A 16744-nucleotide genomic window follows, 5' to 3' on the forward strand; every position below is an offset into this window, starting at 1 on the left:
AACAAGTGATGTTTTTGTACGATGGTACGGAACCCTTCGTGTGCGAGTGAGACTCACCCTTAATGATTTTTAGGGTCAAAAGAGGTCAAACTTTACCGAAAATAAAATGCATACGATTAAAAATATTAGTTAAGTGGGTTGTTTAGGGTGCCAGCCAAGAAACCTCCCAGTGTGCCTTGGTGCTGCTGGTCCCTTTTGGATGCGTCCGAGGGGTAGAGCAGTATTCGGGAAGGGTGTACCTACACCCCGGTAACATGGCTAGGGGGCGCGATAGAGTCACACACTTGCGTATTCGAATTTTGAGTATTTCAACCACAGAGTAGATATAGGTACTTCTGGCAAACATATCACGTTTGATTCCCGATTGAGTCACACTTGCACTGCATATTCCAATTTTGAGCGTTTCAACCACAGATTAGATACCTACTTTTTATTTTTATCTAAAAAGTCAAATCGAGTCAAGCAAACTGCCGCAACCTAAGGCCGCAACCATGCCGCAAATGGTAATAAAAATACACAAAAAATTTCGAATCTTCGATTCTTTATCGATGACATTTTAATTTTAATTAACACCTTTTTAAATACTTCGTTACCTACTAAAATAATTGATAAACGAACCTTTTGACTTGATAGGTACGTAACTAGATAGGTACTCGTAAGTAGTATTTTTTTATAAGAAAGTTTATCACATAAAATCACTTAAAAAACAACTGATTACTCACCTAGGTTTTCCAATATAAAACGTTGGTAGGGTCATACAAAATTTCGCTATAGATACACCTTTATCTATATCATAGGTAGGTCATAGGTCTAAGACCTTATTTTGACCGGTGAAAATTTAATATTATTATGTTCTAACTTCTACTTCTTACAGTTTTCGTCGTTGCTGCATCATTATTTTTTACTCAAATTCCTATTTTGTTCGTGTTTCTCGTCACTATATCATTTTATCAAAATACATTAAGTAGGTAGGTACTTAATAACTTTTTAATTTTTGAAAATATACCTAAGTATAAGTACTTAACAATTTTTTCACTAACACTAACTAAGTAGGTACGTACCTACTCATATTTTTATTAAGTCACAAAGAGTATAATTTATATAAAATGTCTATTCCAGCGAAGCCCCCCCATCGGAATGACGTTCGTATGGACCAATGTTCATTTTTGTTTGCATAGTTAAACAAGTAGGTACGTATAACCTCTAACTATACCTAAATGTTTTGAGGTTATGCAGACTTCAGATTTCTTGGCATTTCAAATGACATAAGAGTTCTTACAAAATCTAGCGATGTAAGCGCTACAATAGAACGTAGAGTCTGATAAAATCGTAGAGCCGATAAGTATAATACTTAATAAGTAATAGTACTATTGTATATTTTGTGGTAATAGCACTTGTAATATTGCGTGAGTTTTTCTTATTTTTAGGGTTCCGTATGTCAAAAGGAAAAACGGAACCCTTATAGGATCACTTTGCTGTCTGTCTGTCTGTCGGTCTGTCAAGAAACCTACAGGGTAGGTAGGTACTTCCCGTTGACCTAGAATGATGTAATTTGGCAGGTAGGCAGATCTTATAGCAGATATTTGGGGGAAAATCTGAAAACCGTGAATTTGTGGTTTACATCACACAAAAAAAATTGTGGTCATGAACTAATACTTAGTATTTTCAATTTTCGAAGTAAGATAGTAAGATATCTATATCAAGTGGGGTATCATATGAAAGGTCTTCACCTGTGCATTCTAAAACAGGTTTTTATTTATGTTTATGCATAATAGTTTTTGAATTATCGTACAAAATGTCGAAAAAATACGACTGTAGTACGGAACTCGTTGCGCGAGCCTGACCCGCACTTGGCCGGTTTTTTGTTCAAAAATAACCTGCTGTTCTTGCATTGTAAAGCGCTTTATCGCTTAATGGATGCAGAAATTCTACGTGTCGATTGACGTAAGAGTAGTCTGTATTTACACAACATAATATTTTGATGTACATATCATATAAATATTACATAGACTAAAATATGATAAAATATAAAACTGAAATTTATTCAATACTTATAATACCTATTATATTGAACTTTTGTACTCTATGACACTGTTACAACGCCATCTGTTGGTAACGTTGGAATGGATCTCAACGTCGCGAGCCAATCTCTTCGACCATAGAGTAGTATTATCTTCGACGTACAGTGTGGTACAGACTACAGTGCAGAAGTCCCATATACGTTCGTCCGCTCAAACTCTCCGAGGTTAGGTGTGCTACTTGGAGGTGCATCGACCGTAACATGAGGAAAATGGTTCCTACGGTAAACTACTACGGCAACTACATGAACCATGCAAAGGCAGCCACTTCATGACATTGCTGTACCACTCACCACAGGGCCAGGCTATCCCCGACGGCCAAGCTCTGAAACTCTGAATCTACGGAACCTATATCCACTGACCACTCGCGCCTGACGTACTTATAGTATGCGACAGTTCGAGATGACAATCGGGGGGGGACGGGGGGGACGGACAGTGATCCCGCACCGGGTTAGCGCGGGGGGTGTCCGGGTGTACGGCGCGTCCTCACTTCGATTGCCATCTCGACCTGTCGTTTGTCGTGGCTCCTAGATGGTACGCTTTCTGTTTAACTTATCAGAAGCACCGACTACGGGTTCAACAGAACAGTACATAGAAATACACAACAGTACGGTACATTAGAAATGACGTCATTTATTGGAACACCAAGATCACCCTGGCCACGGTAATGTTATCTATATAATATATGTATTACCGTGCCCTGGCGGAGAACATATTCTATGCACTCATAGTATACGGGCTATGGCGTAGGTGTTTGCCCGCGCGGACCATGGTACGCGACAGGTTGAAATGGCAATCGGGGAGGGAACGCTCCTGCCTACCTAGGTATACTTTGTGGGTTAGTAGTTACCCACAAAGTATACCTAGGCAGGTATCTAAATTTTGTATAGGTACATCTTCATTCTTCAAATTAAATGCCATACAAATAATTTAATTGTACCTATATAAGTAAGTGCCCATCAATTGATAATACCTAAAGCCTCAAATTACTTTTCATTAAACATACACTCAGGTTCTCTATAATTATAACATTAAACATTATCAACCAAACATAAAATATTCCTTTTAAATTACACGTTTCAAGTTGAAACGTAAAGCCCTTTATTACACAGCTTGTACTTGTGTGGTACATCCCATAAATTAATAAAACATAGCTCACAGCTCAAGGTGTCAAGCAACAGACCAAGGGCTTAAAACACACTGCTTAAGAGGGCAATTTAACGAGAAACCTGTTTTTTCAAGAGTCTAGACCTCTTTATAAAGCGTACGACTCAAAATGGGAAAACCGGTCAAGTGCGAGTCGGGCTTCGCTCTTATAGGGTTCCGTACATAATTGGGTCTTAAACTGTAGTAATAAAATGACGTGGTTTTTTTGTACAGCGATAGTTTATGGGGCGGGGGATAATTTTTATAATTCATTATTAAAGAGAATAATTTAAAGAATCATAATTTTCATTGATTTTTAAAATAATTAATTCACGCCCACCCGCACAACCCCCGTGCTAACCCGCTATGGGATAGAGCGAGGGACGTGCGGTCATGCGGGACGTCCCTCCGCCTCATACCCCGATTGCCATCCGGACCTCTGTCGCGTACCTACTATATATATTTTATTTGCTTTTAAAAGTGGACAATGCAACTATTATTATCCAAGTAGGTCGTAGGTACAACTTTTTCTCTATAATACCTATGTACCTACATACAAGTGGGTTTTTATTTGTTTGTTAGCATACATATTTGTTTTGTTTTTGTCATTGTTAGCGTAATATTTAAAATGTTAGGAATGTGAATCGATTTTAGCGATAACACACACAGTTTTCAAGGTTCCGTACCCAGAGGGTAAAATGGGACCACATTACTAAGACTCCGCTGTCCTGCCGTGAGTCTGTCCGTCTGTTACCAGCCTTTATCTCATGAACCGTGATAGTTAGACCGGGGATTTTTTTTAAATTTAGGTAGATGATGTATTTCTGTTGCCGCTATAACAACAAATACTAAAAAATAGAATAAAATAAATGAGGGCTCCTATCCAACAAACGTGATTTTTCTGCCGTTTTTATAAATAATGGTACGTAACCCTTCGTGCGCGAATCCAACTCGCACTTTGTTTTTTTAATAATTTTCTAGTCAGTGGTTGTGCTCACAAATTGGCCGTAGGTACACTTTTTCACGTGGGAAATTATAATGATATGTAGGTACGGTATGCATGGTATCAAGCTAAGCTAATTCCTAGGTCCATGATAAATAATTAATAATAATCAATAATTTAGTGCACAAAATGATAGAGCATGAGGACATATGGATGCTTGTTGCAGGCTTTTTGGAAAAAATAATAGGTTCTAAAGAGGAAGAAGAGAGACGTAGACAAAAAACAAAATAAACAGTAATAATAATATAGACAACAATGTTGCCGTGTTTAGGCTGAGAGGCGGGCACACAGCCAACAGGGAGACAGAAGGGGTTTTTAGCCGGTAAGAGTCCGGCACTACCCAATTGGGTGTCCATGAGGATTTCCCCCTTCTGTATAAAAAAAAGGTCCATGATAAATAGCACATGAGTAGATATATGATAGTAGGTATCTAATATACCTACCTATTGTTAATAACAAATTGGGTATCGCTGCCGCTTGACTCTACAATCTCTCCCGATTATAGCTAGGTAAGTACCTAATAATAGTCTTAGTGGCAACACTATATTCGCAAAAGTAAGCTAAATTCATTAAAAACTAGCTAAACCGCCCCGGCTTCGCTCGGTGGGGCTTAGAAAATTGAGGGAGAGGTTGAATTAAATTTTTCTCTCCGCTTACGGAGAGAAAAATTTAATTCAATGCATGCGAGGAGGAGGGCGAGGATGGTTCTTAAACCATCCTCGTACTTCAAGGAATATTATAAAAAAAGAATTAGCGAAATCGGTTCAGAAAATTGATTTGATTTGAACGAGACCTAGTAAGTAAGTACTTAGTTTTTGATTTATCGTGCAAAATGTCGATAAAATACGATTGTACTACGGATTACGGAACCCTCAGTGCGCGAGTCTGATTCGCACTTGGCCGGTTTTTTATATTATAGAGAAGAAGATGTCATTCCTGAGTGTCATTCAAAGGTCATTCATTAAACATGCAAGTCGATACGATTGTCATGTTCTCACTAGAAGTGAATACGTCAGTGTAAAATAAAACGAAGAAGGATTACCATGTCTGATATAGAAAGATCGGAATCGTTCATTACACCGAGGAGTTACTTTGGTGTACAATATATTATATTCCGGATCCTTGGTTTAGGGTGGTGGCATCATCCAGACGAAGGGAACACCCGGAATTTCCCTGGACTATACCTTTACTATTCTATAATAACAGAAGTCGTCTGTGTAGTGGGTTTTGTTGGACTGGAGTCAATTGATCCATTTGTGGGAGAAACGGATCCAGATCGGTTTATGTTTAGTCTTTCCTTCGTGATCACCCATGACCTGACTGTTATAAAAATCTGCATAATATTGTTCAAAAATAATGATATACAAGATATTGTACGCACTCTGGCGATTGATTTGCAGAATTTCTATCAGAACTATGAAAAGAATCGACAAACCATCAAAATTACGCGAATACTCACCGCTACTTTTGTTTTCTTCGGATGGGTAACCATTTTGAATATTGACGCCTACGGTATTGTTCAAGATATTATTTGGAAGGCTGAGGTCGCAAAGATGAATGATACCTCATTGAAACCCACTCGGACACTCCCGCTGCCGATTTACATTCCATGGAGCTACCAGAGCGACGGGTCTTTCATTTCGGCTGTTATTTTAGAAACAGTAGGGTTACTTTGGACTGGTCATATCGTGCTGACCATCGACACATTTATTGGTTCCTTAATATTACACTTGAGCTCTCAATTCGAAATATTGCAGGAAGCTATAATTACTGCATACGATCGCACAATTGAACAATTATCAAATGAAGTCAATCGTGATATCGATGATACACTTATGATTGAGTATTCTCATAACACGGATCTCTATTACGAAAGAATTGTGAGAACATATTGCACGGAGCAAGAAATTGAGAACGTGTTAGAAAATGCGTTGAAGAGTTGTTTCCGTCAGCATCAAATGCTAATCAGGTTCGTAGTTTGTACACCATAACAATACTTATTATGCTGATTACTAAAAGGAGAGCACTACCACACTTAATAAGTACCTACATCTCCTCGCCTTAATTAGTACTTTAGTTCTCAGATGAAGTTAAAAACATGTTTACCTAAAGTCGAATTTTTTCCTACGGGAAATATTGATCGCTAATATTAAAGTTCATTAATTAATTAAACGAATGAATGCCATACTCGGTCAATTTATATCCAAATTACTTGCGAGTTTTGAGCTGCAGTTTACGTTGTACACGTATGAATACTGATCCTACTTAAAACACTCGTCATAGGCAGGTAAGTTTTTTTTTTTAAAATAGAGATAGCGAGCAAATGAGCAGGCGGGTCACCTGATGTTAAGTGATTACCGCCGCCCATGAACATTTGCTGCACCAAAGGTACTGCCGATGCGTTGCCGGCCTTTTAGGAACTTGTTGGTCCGCCCCTTGAATAACCCCATTTGCTGTAAAGAAACAAGGGGCAGTGCGTATCTTCATATCTGTGTTCATTTGCTACACCTTCATACTGAGGTACCTGTAATGTATCTCTCCTAAAGCATAATCACATTTACTAATTTGAAAAGCGTGAAAATTTCCTTACGATAAAAGCATAATTAGGTACGACCAAATAGTTAGAACGAATGAGGTAAATCGCGTAGGTTGGTACTTAGGTACAATATATGAATTGAATGAGCAATTTTGTTTTAACCTCGACTAAATACTCTAAATGCAAGATTTATAAGTGTACCTATTCAACTTGAATCTAACTTCTGGCACGCAAACAGACTGCAAGTCAACGACCCTTAAATTGCAATAAACTGCGACGTAAATTAGCCGGGCTTGTACCCCATGCCAAGAGGAAACAAACTTCGTTTTAACAAAATATTGTCACTAGCAAAAGAAGACTGAATGAGGAAATAAACAATAACCATTTTGGAATCTAGTCAAGTTGCACACTTGTTTTGGAAACTTTTTGGGAATCCATTTGGATTTCAATTCTATTTCAATTTCTTTAATACGTTTTCCTCTTAGCTAAATACTAACTTAATGTTTATACTTTTCCTATCAGAGGATGCATCGTCTATTTAACTTTGAATAACATTGTCGCCATCTATCACAAATTACGTAGACGTATAAGTGCATCCTGCATGCTCGTACGTCGTACGAGGCGTACGAGATAAGTAGGTACATAACAGTTAAAATTTTGCTAATTCACTAGATTTCTACTTATACGTAAATCGTAATCGATGAAGTATCTTTTAGGGAAGAGAATAACAATTTTGTACGTGACAGTCGGAAAATGACGCATATGGCGGCTGCGGCATGCGGTATCATGTTTTTTTTGATATATTTTGTAGAACAGACAAAAAAGTGAAATCTTTAAAATTAAGTACATATAAAATTCATTAGATAATTTTACAAACTGAAAATTACAACCTACCTAATACTACCTTGTTTATAAATTTTTTGATTTTTTACTCGTCGTATTGTTCACGTGTAACTTCCTCTTTATAATAAGTATGTACCTACCTTGTACCTACATACATACAAGTAGTGGGTTTTTATTTGTTGTCAGCTAACAGAATATTTGAAATGTTATGTGAATTGATGTTAGCGATAACTCTCATAATTTTTTAAATAATTTTCTAGCCAGTGATTGTACTCACAAAAACTTGGACGTACACTTTTTCACGTAGTAAATTATGATATAATTAATGAATAATGTACTTATGGTATCAAGCTAAGCTGATTCCTAGTTGTCTTCTTCTTCTTCTTCTTCTTCGCTCTGGGCTGGTTTCCGCACTTAAACGTTTCCGTCTGATTCCTAGTTGTATGATAGTATCTATAATAAGCCTAATTGTTAATAACAAATTGCGCATCGCTGCCGCTTGACACTACGATCTCTTCCGATTTAAGGTACCTACCTACCTAATTATAGTATTAGTGACAACACTATATTTGCCAAAGTAAGCTCAATCACAGCCATATTCATTAAAAATGCAAGCAGTTACGATCGTCATTATATATGGTGGTTTATATTATACCATCTCTAGAAATGAATACGTCAGTATAAAATAAAACGAAGAAGGATTACCATGTCTGACTTAGAAAGATCGGAACCGCTTATTGCACCAAGGAGTTACTTTGGTGTACATTATATTTTATTCCGGTTCCTTGGTTTAGGATGGTGGCATCATCCCGATGAAGGGGACACCCAGAATTTCCCTGGACTGTACATTTACTATTCTATAATAACAGAAGTCGTCTGGGTAGCGGGATTTGTTGGACTGGAGACGATTGATCCATTTGTGGGCGAAAAGGATCCCGATCGGTTTATGTTTAGTCTTTCTTTTGTGGTCACCCATGATCTGACTATTATAAAATTGTACATATTTTTGTTCAAAAATAATGAAATTCAAGATATTGTACGTACTCTGGCGATTGATTCCCAGAATTTTTACCAGAACTCTGAAAAGAATCAACATACTGTCAAAATTACGCGAATACTCACTGCTATTTTTGTTTTCTTCGGATGGGTAACCATTGGGAATATTGACGCCTACGGTATTGTTCAGGATATTATTTGGAAGGCTGAGGTTGCGAAGTTGAATGATACCTCATTGAAGCCCCCTCGGACACTCCCGCTGCCGCTTTACATTCCATGGAGCTACCAGAGCGAAGAGTCTTACATTTCGACTGTTATTTTAGAAACAGTAGGCTTACTTTGGACTGGTCATATCGTGATGACCATTGACACATTTATTGGTTCCATAATATTACACATGAGTTCTCAATTTGAAATATTGCAGGAAGCTATAATTACTGCATACGATCGCACAATTGAACATTTATCCAATGAAGTCAATCGTGATATCGATGACACACTTATGAATGACTATTCTCATAACACGGATCTCTATTACGAAAGAATTGTGAGAACATATTGCACGGAGCAAGAAATTGAGAACGCGTTAGAAAATACGTTGAAGAGCTGTATCCGTCAACATCAAATGCTAATCAGGTTTGTACACGATATGCTGATTACTAAAAAGAGAGTATTTGTATCACACTTATAAAAGTGCGTCGTCTTCCCGTAATTAAGGCTACCTAACTACTCTTTGCATCAGTTGTCAGCTGAAGTTAAAAACCAGTTTACCTAGTGAAGTATTCAATAAAATTTCACATTTTTTAAATAGGTTTAGATATTGGTAGGTACCAGTTTCCTTACGCAAGTAAAAAGGTAAAATAATATCCCCAGATATATAATTGATCAACCCATCGCCAGCCCACTCCTGAGCACGCGGGTCTCTCTTCAAAATCTGAAGGGCTTAGGTCATAGTCCACCACGCTGGCCAAGTGCAGATTGGCAGAACTATCTAGCATGCAAGTTTCCTCACGATGTTTTCCTTCACCGATAAAGCAAGAAGTCTTTATCACTCAGGAATAACATACCTTTCTACTGGTGTAAGAATTTTCAAAATCGGGTGAGTAGTTCCCGCGATTACTTCCTAGTTCCTACAAAACAAACTTACAAACTTTACCTCTTTTAGTATTAGTATAACAATGCATCACTTAACCCTGGTGTAAAACATGCTGAGAACGCATACGTATTAAAAACGAAAGAAACCTTTGATTAACTCAATAAATACACAATTTTATAATAGGTATGACCTAATTAAAATTGCTGTAAACAAACAAGGGACAATTATTGGGGACAATTCGTCATATTTTGTTATAGGTACCTATTGTAGGTACTTCTGGTGTAGGTAGGTATATCTCCTAAAGCCTAACGAATGCCTAATTTGAAAATCACCTAACGATAAAATCATCATTATCATAATTTTACGATAAAAGCATACTATTACGATCAAATAGTTAGAACTAATTTAATCGAGAAAATACAATAGGTTGACTTGAATGAGCAATTTTGTTTTAACCTCAACCAAATACTCTAATGCAAGATTTATAAGTGTACTATGTAACTTGAATCTAACTTCTGGCACGCAAACAGACTGCAAGTCAACGACCCTTAAATTGCAATAAACTGCGACGTAAATTAGCCGGGCTTGTACCCCATGCCAAGAGGCGACAAACTTCGTTTTCACAAAATATTGTCACTAGCAAAAGAAGACTGAACTAGGAAATGAACATTAAGCATTTTGGAATCGAGTCAAGTTGCACACTTGTTTTGGAATCCATATGGATTTCAATTCTTTAATACGTTTTCCTCTTAGCTAATTATAAACTTCCCATTAGAGGATGCATCGCATGTTATTTAACTTTGAATGGCATATTTCTATTCTAAAACATACTTAAACATTTTCGGGCTTCGCATAAGAAACCAATACTCAAACAGATATCTACTGCTACTGAATTCTCTCGTAGTTATGTGAGATACCACCATATTCAACAGTAGAGGCAGTGGGTAGACGTGGAAAAAAGTTGGGTTTGCGAACAGAGCCTTGACTTTTAATAAAATATATGTTACGAAAGTTAATTAAGAAGGTTTGATTTATTTTATTATTATAAATTTTTATTTTTATTTAATTTGTAACAATGGGGCTGGCTTGTATATTATTGTACTTAGTCAGAGCTTCGATGAAGAATTAAAGTGACAAGAAAAGTATATTCATCATTTATACACATCGAGAATTTACGTCCCGCAAAAGGTTCTAGTTTCAACAGCCAAAAAAATATCAATCTGAGCCAATACGAGCAATAAGGGAGCCCACATTTCTGAGACACGACATGGTTCAATATCAACGGATTACCGCTTCAATATTGTCACTCGGTTACTTTTTTCACACGCCTAAATCAACATAATATACATTTCATATTCATCTCCCCCCAAGATGAAAGTGTCATTCATCTTTTTCGATAAGTCTACGATCTTCAGCAGGGATGGAACTAGACTCTTTTTCGACGGAGAGCTGAATGAACAAACAATCACTTCAATAAATTTAATCACTCGAACTTTATCCACCCGATTTTGAAAACTTAAAACCAGTGTTTATTTTTTCAAGCTTAGTTTGAGCTGATTTAGTATGACTAGTCAATTATTAGTCATGTGTCATAGCTATATTTTCATCATAATCATGATCATCAACAACAGATAGACGTCAACTGCTGGACACAGGTCTCTTGTAGGAACTTCCACATCCGCCTGAATCCAAGCGGCTCCCTGCGACTCGCCTGATGTCGTCCGTCCACCTAGTGGGGGGGTCTTCCAACGCTGCCCTATACCATAGCTATTAAGCTATTTAGTATTGTGAATTTATGCGTCGTTAAATTCTGTAGGTAGGTACGCGTAGTTTATAGGATCGAGTCGAGATTCAAAATTATCTTCAACCTGGTTGTTTTTTACACTTGGCGCTAAAAGACTCCTGGTTGATACCGGAGAGTGATCAGCGTAAAGCCTATTTTGCGAGTAATTCGATTCTTAACCCCAGTTAGTCCAGTATAGAGTCATCGTGCTCAAAAAAATCTATCCCAATAATTTTACATTTTATTATTATTACTTTCTATTTATCTCAGATTAGTGTTGGACTCCACAACCCTCTAGCCTATGATATTATTACACATTTTTATTCAGCTAGACTTTTCTTACAGTTGTGCTGAGAAATTCGCGTCAACTTATTCCTACGGCTTTATGACTCAACTCCTCTCGAGCATAGCTGCGATTTGCGTGGTAATGGTGCAAGTTTCGGTGAGATATCACAGTGAAATTACTTTTTTACATAATTCAGATAAATTGCTTGGATGCTGCATTTATTTCTTGAATTTATTTACATTATTTTGTATCCTTTTTTACCCGATGGACCAGAAGGAAGGTAATGTTATTAGGGTGTAATACATATGTAAAAAATATTTGGTATCGCCTGCAACCTAACGAGTGGTTAACTATTTCAATAAAATGTAACTACCATGCCTCTTCCAGGTTTCAGATCATTTCCAGGCATCTGTTTCTAGAGTTCCGTACCAAAATGATAAAAATAGCGCCTTAATCTATCCGTCCGTCTGTCACAGTCGATTATTTCAGTGTGGAATAGTTGTTTAAATAGTGGCCCCAACATCATTGGAATCAAGAAAATTGAAAATTATTTTTAGTTTAATTAAAAAGGGGGAAAATCGGGGGTTTTTGAAATTTTAAAGTAAGATAACTATAGGTACAGAGTGAGATAAGGCCTCAATAGCTCAACGGTTAAAAGATCGGACTGAAATCCGAAAGGTTGCCGGTTCAAACCCCACCCGTTGCACTATTGTCGTACCTACTCCTAGCACAAGCTTTACGCTTAGTTGGAAGGGAAAGGGGAATATTAGTCAGCATAATAAACCTGGCTAATACAATATTCCTTTAAAAAAATGAAAGGGCCTACCTGCACAAACTGATTTTCATATATTTTTAAGCATACCTAATAGTAGGTATGTGTACAAACTATTAGGTATAATGTAATAACTAGCATAGTTTTTTAATACTTTAGTTTATCGGTTCGTTGACAAAAGTGATTCTTAGCGTTTTACTTATTCTGTAGTATAGAATTCTCGGTGCGGGAGTCTGAGTTCTGACACGCACTTGGCCGGTTTTTTTTTAATAACTTAGGAACTCTTTGATTTTCCGGCACTAAAAGTGGCCATGCCCTTCCCTGGGTTGCGAGCTATCTCTGTACCTTTAATCAAAAACGTTTAAACAGATGGGCAGTGAAAAGCTAGCCGACAGACATAGACACTTTTGCATTTGTAATTATTATTAGTAGGTATTGATTTTAATAAGAGCGATAAAAAATAAAGAATGGGTAGATTTTCCCCGTACAAAAAATCTTAAACCTCAATAACAATAATTTTCTGTTGCAGCAAGATGCTTCCAGCTTATTGTCAATCCGCTTAGCGACATCGCTCGCTTTCTTCGCTGCTATGATCACACAACTCGCTATACAGTGCTTCACTGGTAATGAATTAACTTATCAGGTTAGTAGTTGGCAAGAGTACCTAAAGTAAAGAAATTCGTCGTCTCTAAGATGTTCTATAGAGCTATAAGCACAGAATAATATACTAAGTGGGAGCGCGCGTATTGCGGTGCGGCGAGTTGCGGTGCGTTTTAAAATCCGTAAATTTGAATTTAAATCTATTAAAATCAGAGATTGACATGACTTAGACATTGACTTATTATACTGCTTACAGATGCAAAGTATAGTACGCGAGAGGTTGAGATGGCAATCGGGGTGGGGAAGCTCCGCACAACCGCACAGCCCCCGCGCTAACCCGGTGCGGGCGAGCGTGGGCGCTATGCGGGTGTGCGGGACATTCCCCTGCCTCTTACTCCGATTGCCATCTCGACCTGCTGTACAGATAAGAAGGAACAGGATGAAATCGCAGTGAACCACGGGAAGAACACTATCATCGACTTCCATTTTTGGGAACTAAAAAACATCAAAAATTCTAAAATATTTATTTCATGTCTAGGTAGTAGGTAAGCTCTGTGTGCTAGAGCTAATGATATGTTAAGCTTCACTACCAGTTCGTAAAATAGATTTTACTGAGTAGAGCCGGGCAGACTCAATTTTTAATGAAAGGACCCTTAAGTACTTTTTCATGAACTCATAGGTACTTTTAGTTCCTTGTTCAGGTAATGTCCAAGGAAATCTAATTCATCATAATCAAACCTATCACCGGCTTACGCTTACTACTCAGTCCGGGTCTCCTCTCAGAATGAGAAGGGTTTGGCCATATCTTACCACGCTGGCCAAGTGCAGTTTGGCAGACGTCACACATTTTTGAGAACTCTCAGGCTTGCAGGTTTCCTCAAGATATTTTCTTTCACCGTTAAAGAACTAAAACGCACAATAGTTCCGAAAGTTGAGGTGCGTGCCCGGGATCGAACCCCAAAGCTCCCGATAAGGAGGCTGACGTTTTAACCACTAGGTTGTCATCGCTTTTTCTAATTGGCCTCAAATATCAAGAAAAAGTGAAAAGACAACAACTAGGTAAAACAACACAACAAGTTTTTATAATGACAGCAATCTCGAAACAGGCCGGCCAGGTAGCAAATGCAGTAATGGCGAGCAAGTGGGAGAGAATGCCGCCGCGCCTTCGGAGACTTCTTATGATGATGATGATGCGAGCTCAACGCCCGCTAAAGCTTACTGCGGCCGGTTTTGCCAACATGGACAATCCCTGCTTTCTTGCTGTAAGACTGAGGCCAAACGCGCGTGATGTTATGAGTTCTGAGTCGCGTACAGTTGGTTTCAGCTAAAAAGAACTCTCGAAAATAGTGCAGGCTGTCTGCGCATAGATACTGTTCCCTAGTACTGCGAAAGCAGCGAAACAACTGACATGACCAACCATCAGCGTCGCAGCAAGAAATCCCTACAGCTGTCACGCCTTACCTTTGCAGTTCGCACGCACCACCATCGATCACGATCGATGATCGAGTGGGTGAGTTGATCGACAGATTGCCGCACCCACTGTGTCTTTCAAAGATCAGAGTTCTTTTTTGTGCCACCAACTGTAACCAGTTAGAACTATAGACTTACACCAACTCATTTTGTGCCGTCATGTGGCAAGACCGGTACTTACGCTACTCACAACTTAGAAAGTTACGCCAGTTTGGTCTGACCCTAAGCACGGTAATGTTCCCTAAGACTTTATTTAGATGTACTTACTTAGATTTTTTTCTATAGGTATCGACTACCTACCCAATAAGGAAAATAGGATTATAAATTATGTTGCACCTGTAATAACAATAAGCATTCTGATAACGGACTGTATTCTATTAGTAAGTAAGTAATTCATCATGATCAAGCCTTTACCGGCCCACTACTCAGCCGGGTCTCCTCTTAGAGTGAGAAGGGTGTAGGCCATAGTCTGCCACGCTGGCCAAATGCGGATTGGCAGACTTCAAACACCTTATACAAATATTCTGTAAATAGATTCTCGTCGTATCATAACGTCGTTAATTGTAACAATTGAGTTTTAATGAGTGGAACGTAATTGTATGACAAGCCAATTACCTACTATTAGCGATATTATATCTACCTACTTTAGTGAAAGCCATATTATATAACGACTAGCTTATGCTCGCAACTTCGTCCGCGTGGACTACACACATTTCAAAACCCTATTTCACCCCCCTTAGGGGTTGAATTTTCAAAAATCTTTCCTTAACAGATGCCTTTGCCTACGCATAATAGCTATCTGCATTCCAAATTTCAGCCCGATCCGTCCAGTTGTTTGAGCTGTGCGTTGATAGATCACTTAGTCAGTCACCTTTTCCTTTTATATATTTAAGAAGATCAAACGAAATAGAAAATAAAAATGAAAAATTATACTTACATTTCGCTGGAGTGGAATCGATAAGGAGTTTTTCTTTAATTATTTACAGTTTATGTAATACTTAATTAAAGATTTAGTTTTAATTATTTAGATTATAATTTTTTTTACTTTGGTTTCAATTATCTATAGGTAGGTAATTTTAGTCACAATTGCTTTGTGAAAATAAAATTATAAGTAGGTATACCTCAGTTAAACATAATTTATTTCATATTATTTTAATTTTAGTAGGTACTTAATAAAATCAAAGTAATTAATCAAAATAGGAAAAATTATTTCTTGTAAGGATATAAATGTACATAGTACGATTTTTATATACGTATAGGTACACGTATAAAATGGTATTATGTATTTTTCACGTAGTAATATTAATAACACCTAAACAGTCAAGATGGGTGACAACTATATTTGGCTTCTCTAAAAGTTTGTGCAAATTATATTTCAATACATACGCAATTGTTTCCTTCATAGACTTATTATACTAGGTTTCCTTACAATTTTTCTGCAAGGTACTATAGTGATGTGTTTGTGTAAATAATAAATGTCACACATAAAGAGTGTACCTACGTTAATATTTGCTTACTACGTGGCCATTTGATTTTATGTATGCTAGTACCTTTATTTATTTCAGGCTTAATAATAATAATAAAATGCTAGTACCTAGTGCATTCTGAATGTTATGAACAGTTGGGCTGGCCGGCACTGCCAAAAAATCACGAGATTGTTTTGCAAAAATTCAGTTCTGAATATTAAGATGGAATCATAGTTCCATTCCATCAATCACTACCTAGCTGTAAATTATTAACTATTCATATCTTATGTTTGGGAAGGCACTGGCCCCTAAGACACGGGATTTCCTAGTTTAGGGTCAGGATTCCAGAGAGTTGATTACTGTACTGAGTTGTTCAAATAAATAAATATTATAATTATTATTAAGTACTTTTCTATACGCATATTATCTATATCTGTAATCCAAACGAATCGGACGAGATACATTGCTGATATTATAAGTAGGTATACACAAAAATAGAGTTAATTGTTTTGTATGGTTGGAATATCACTAACATAACATTTATTTCTGTTCCAGATAATGAAAGCAGCTTATTCATATTACGCGGTACTAAGCCAAAAACAAGCATAAAATTAAAAATATTGAAATATAATTAATAATTCAATAAAACAAATATTATTAATATTTAAA

At 37.2% G+C, this 16744-nt stretch overlaps 1 protein-coding gene across 1 annotated transcript; it reads left to right on the forward strand.

Annotated features, from left to right (window-relative positions):
• Positions 1–8530: 8530 nt before the first annotated feature.
• LOC117987260 (odorant receptor Or1-like) lies at positions 8531–16684 on the forward strand. The gene is made up of 5 exons (XM_034974220.2): positions 8531–9238; positions 11827–11923; positions 13069–13182; positions 14246–14401; positions 16631–16684. Exons 1-5 carry the CDS (start codon positions 8553–8555, stop codon positions 16682–16684), a joined length of 1107 nt encoding a protein of 368 aa, XP_034830111.1. The 5' UTR covers positions 8531–8552.
• Positions 16685–16744: the final 60 nt, after the last annotated feature.

The sequence above is a fragment of the Maniola hyperantus genome, chromosome 12 (assembly GCF_902806685.2).
Source record: "Maniola hyperantus chromosome 12, iAphHyp1.2, whole genome shotgun sequence".
Classification (NCBI taxonomy): Eukaryota; Metazoa; Arthropoda; class Insecta; order Lepidoptera; family Nymphalidae; genus Maniola; species Maniola hyperantus.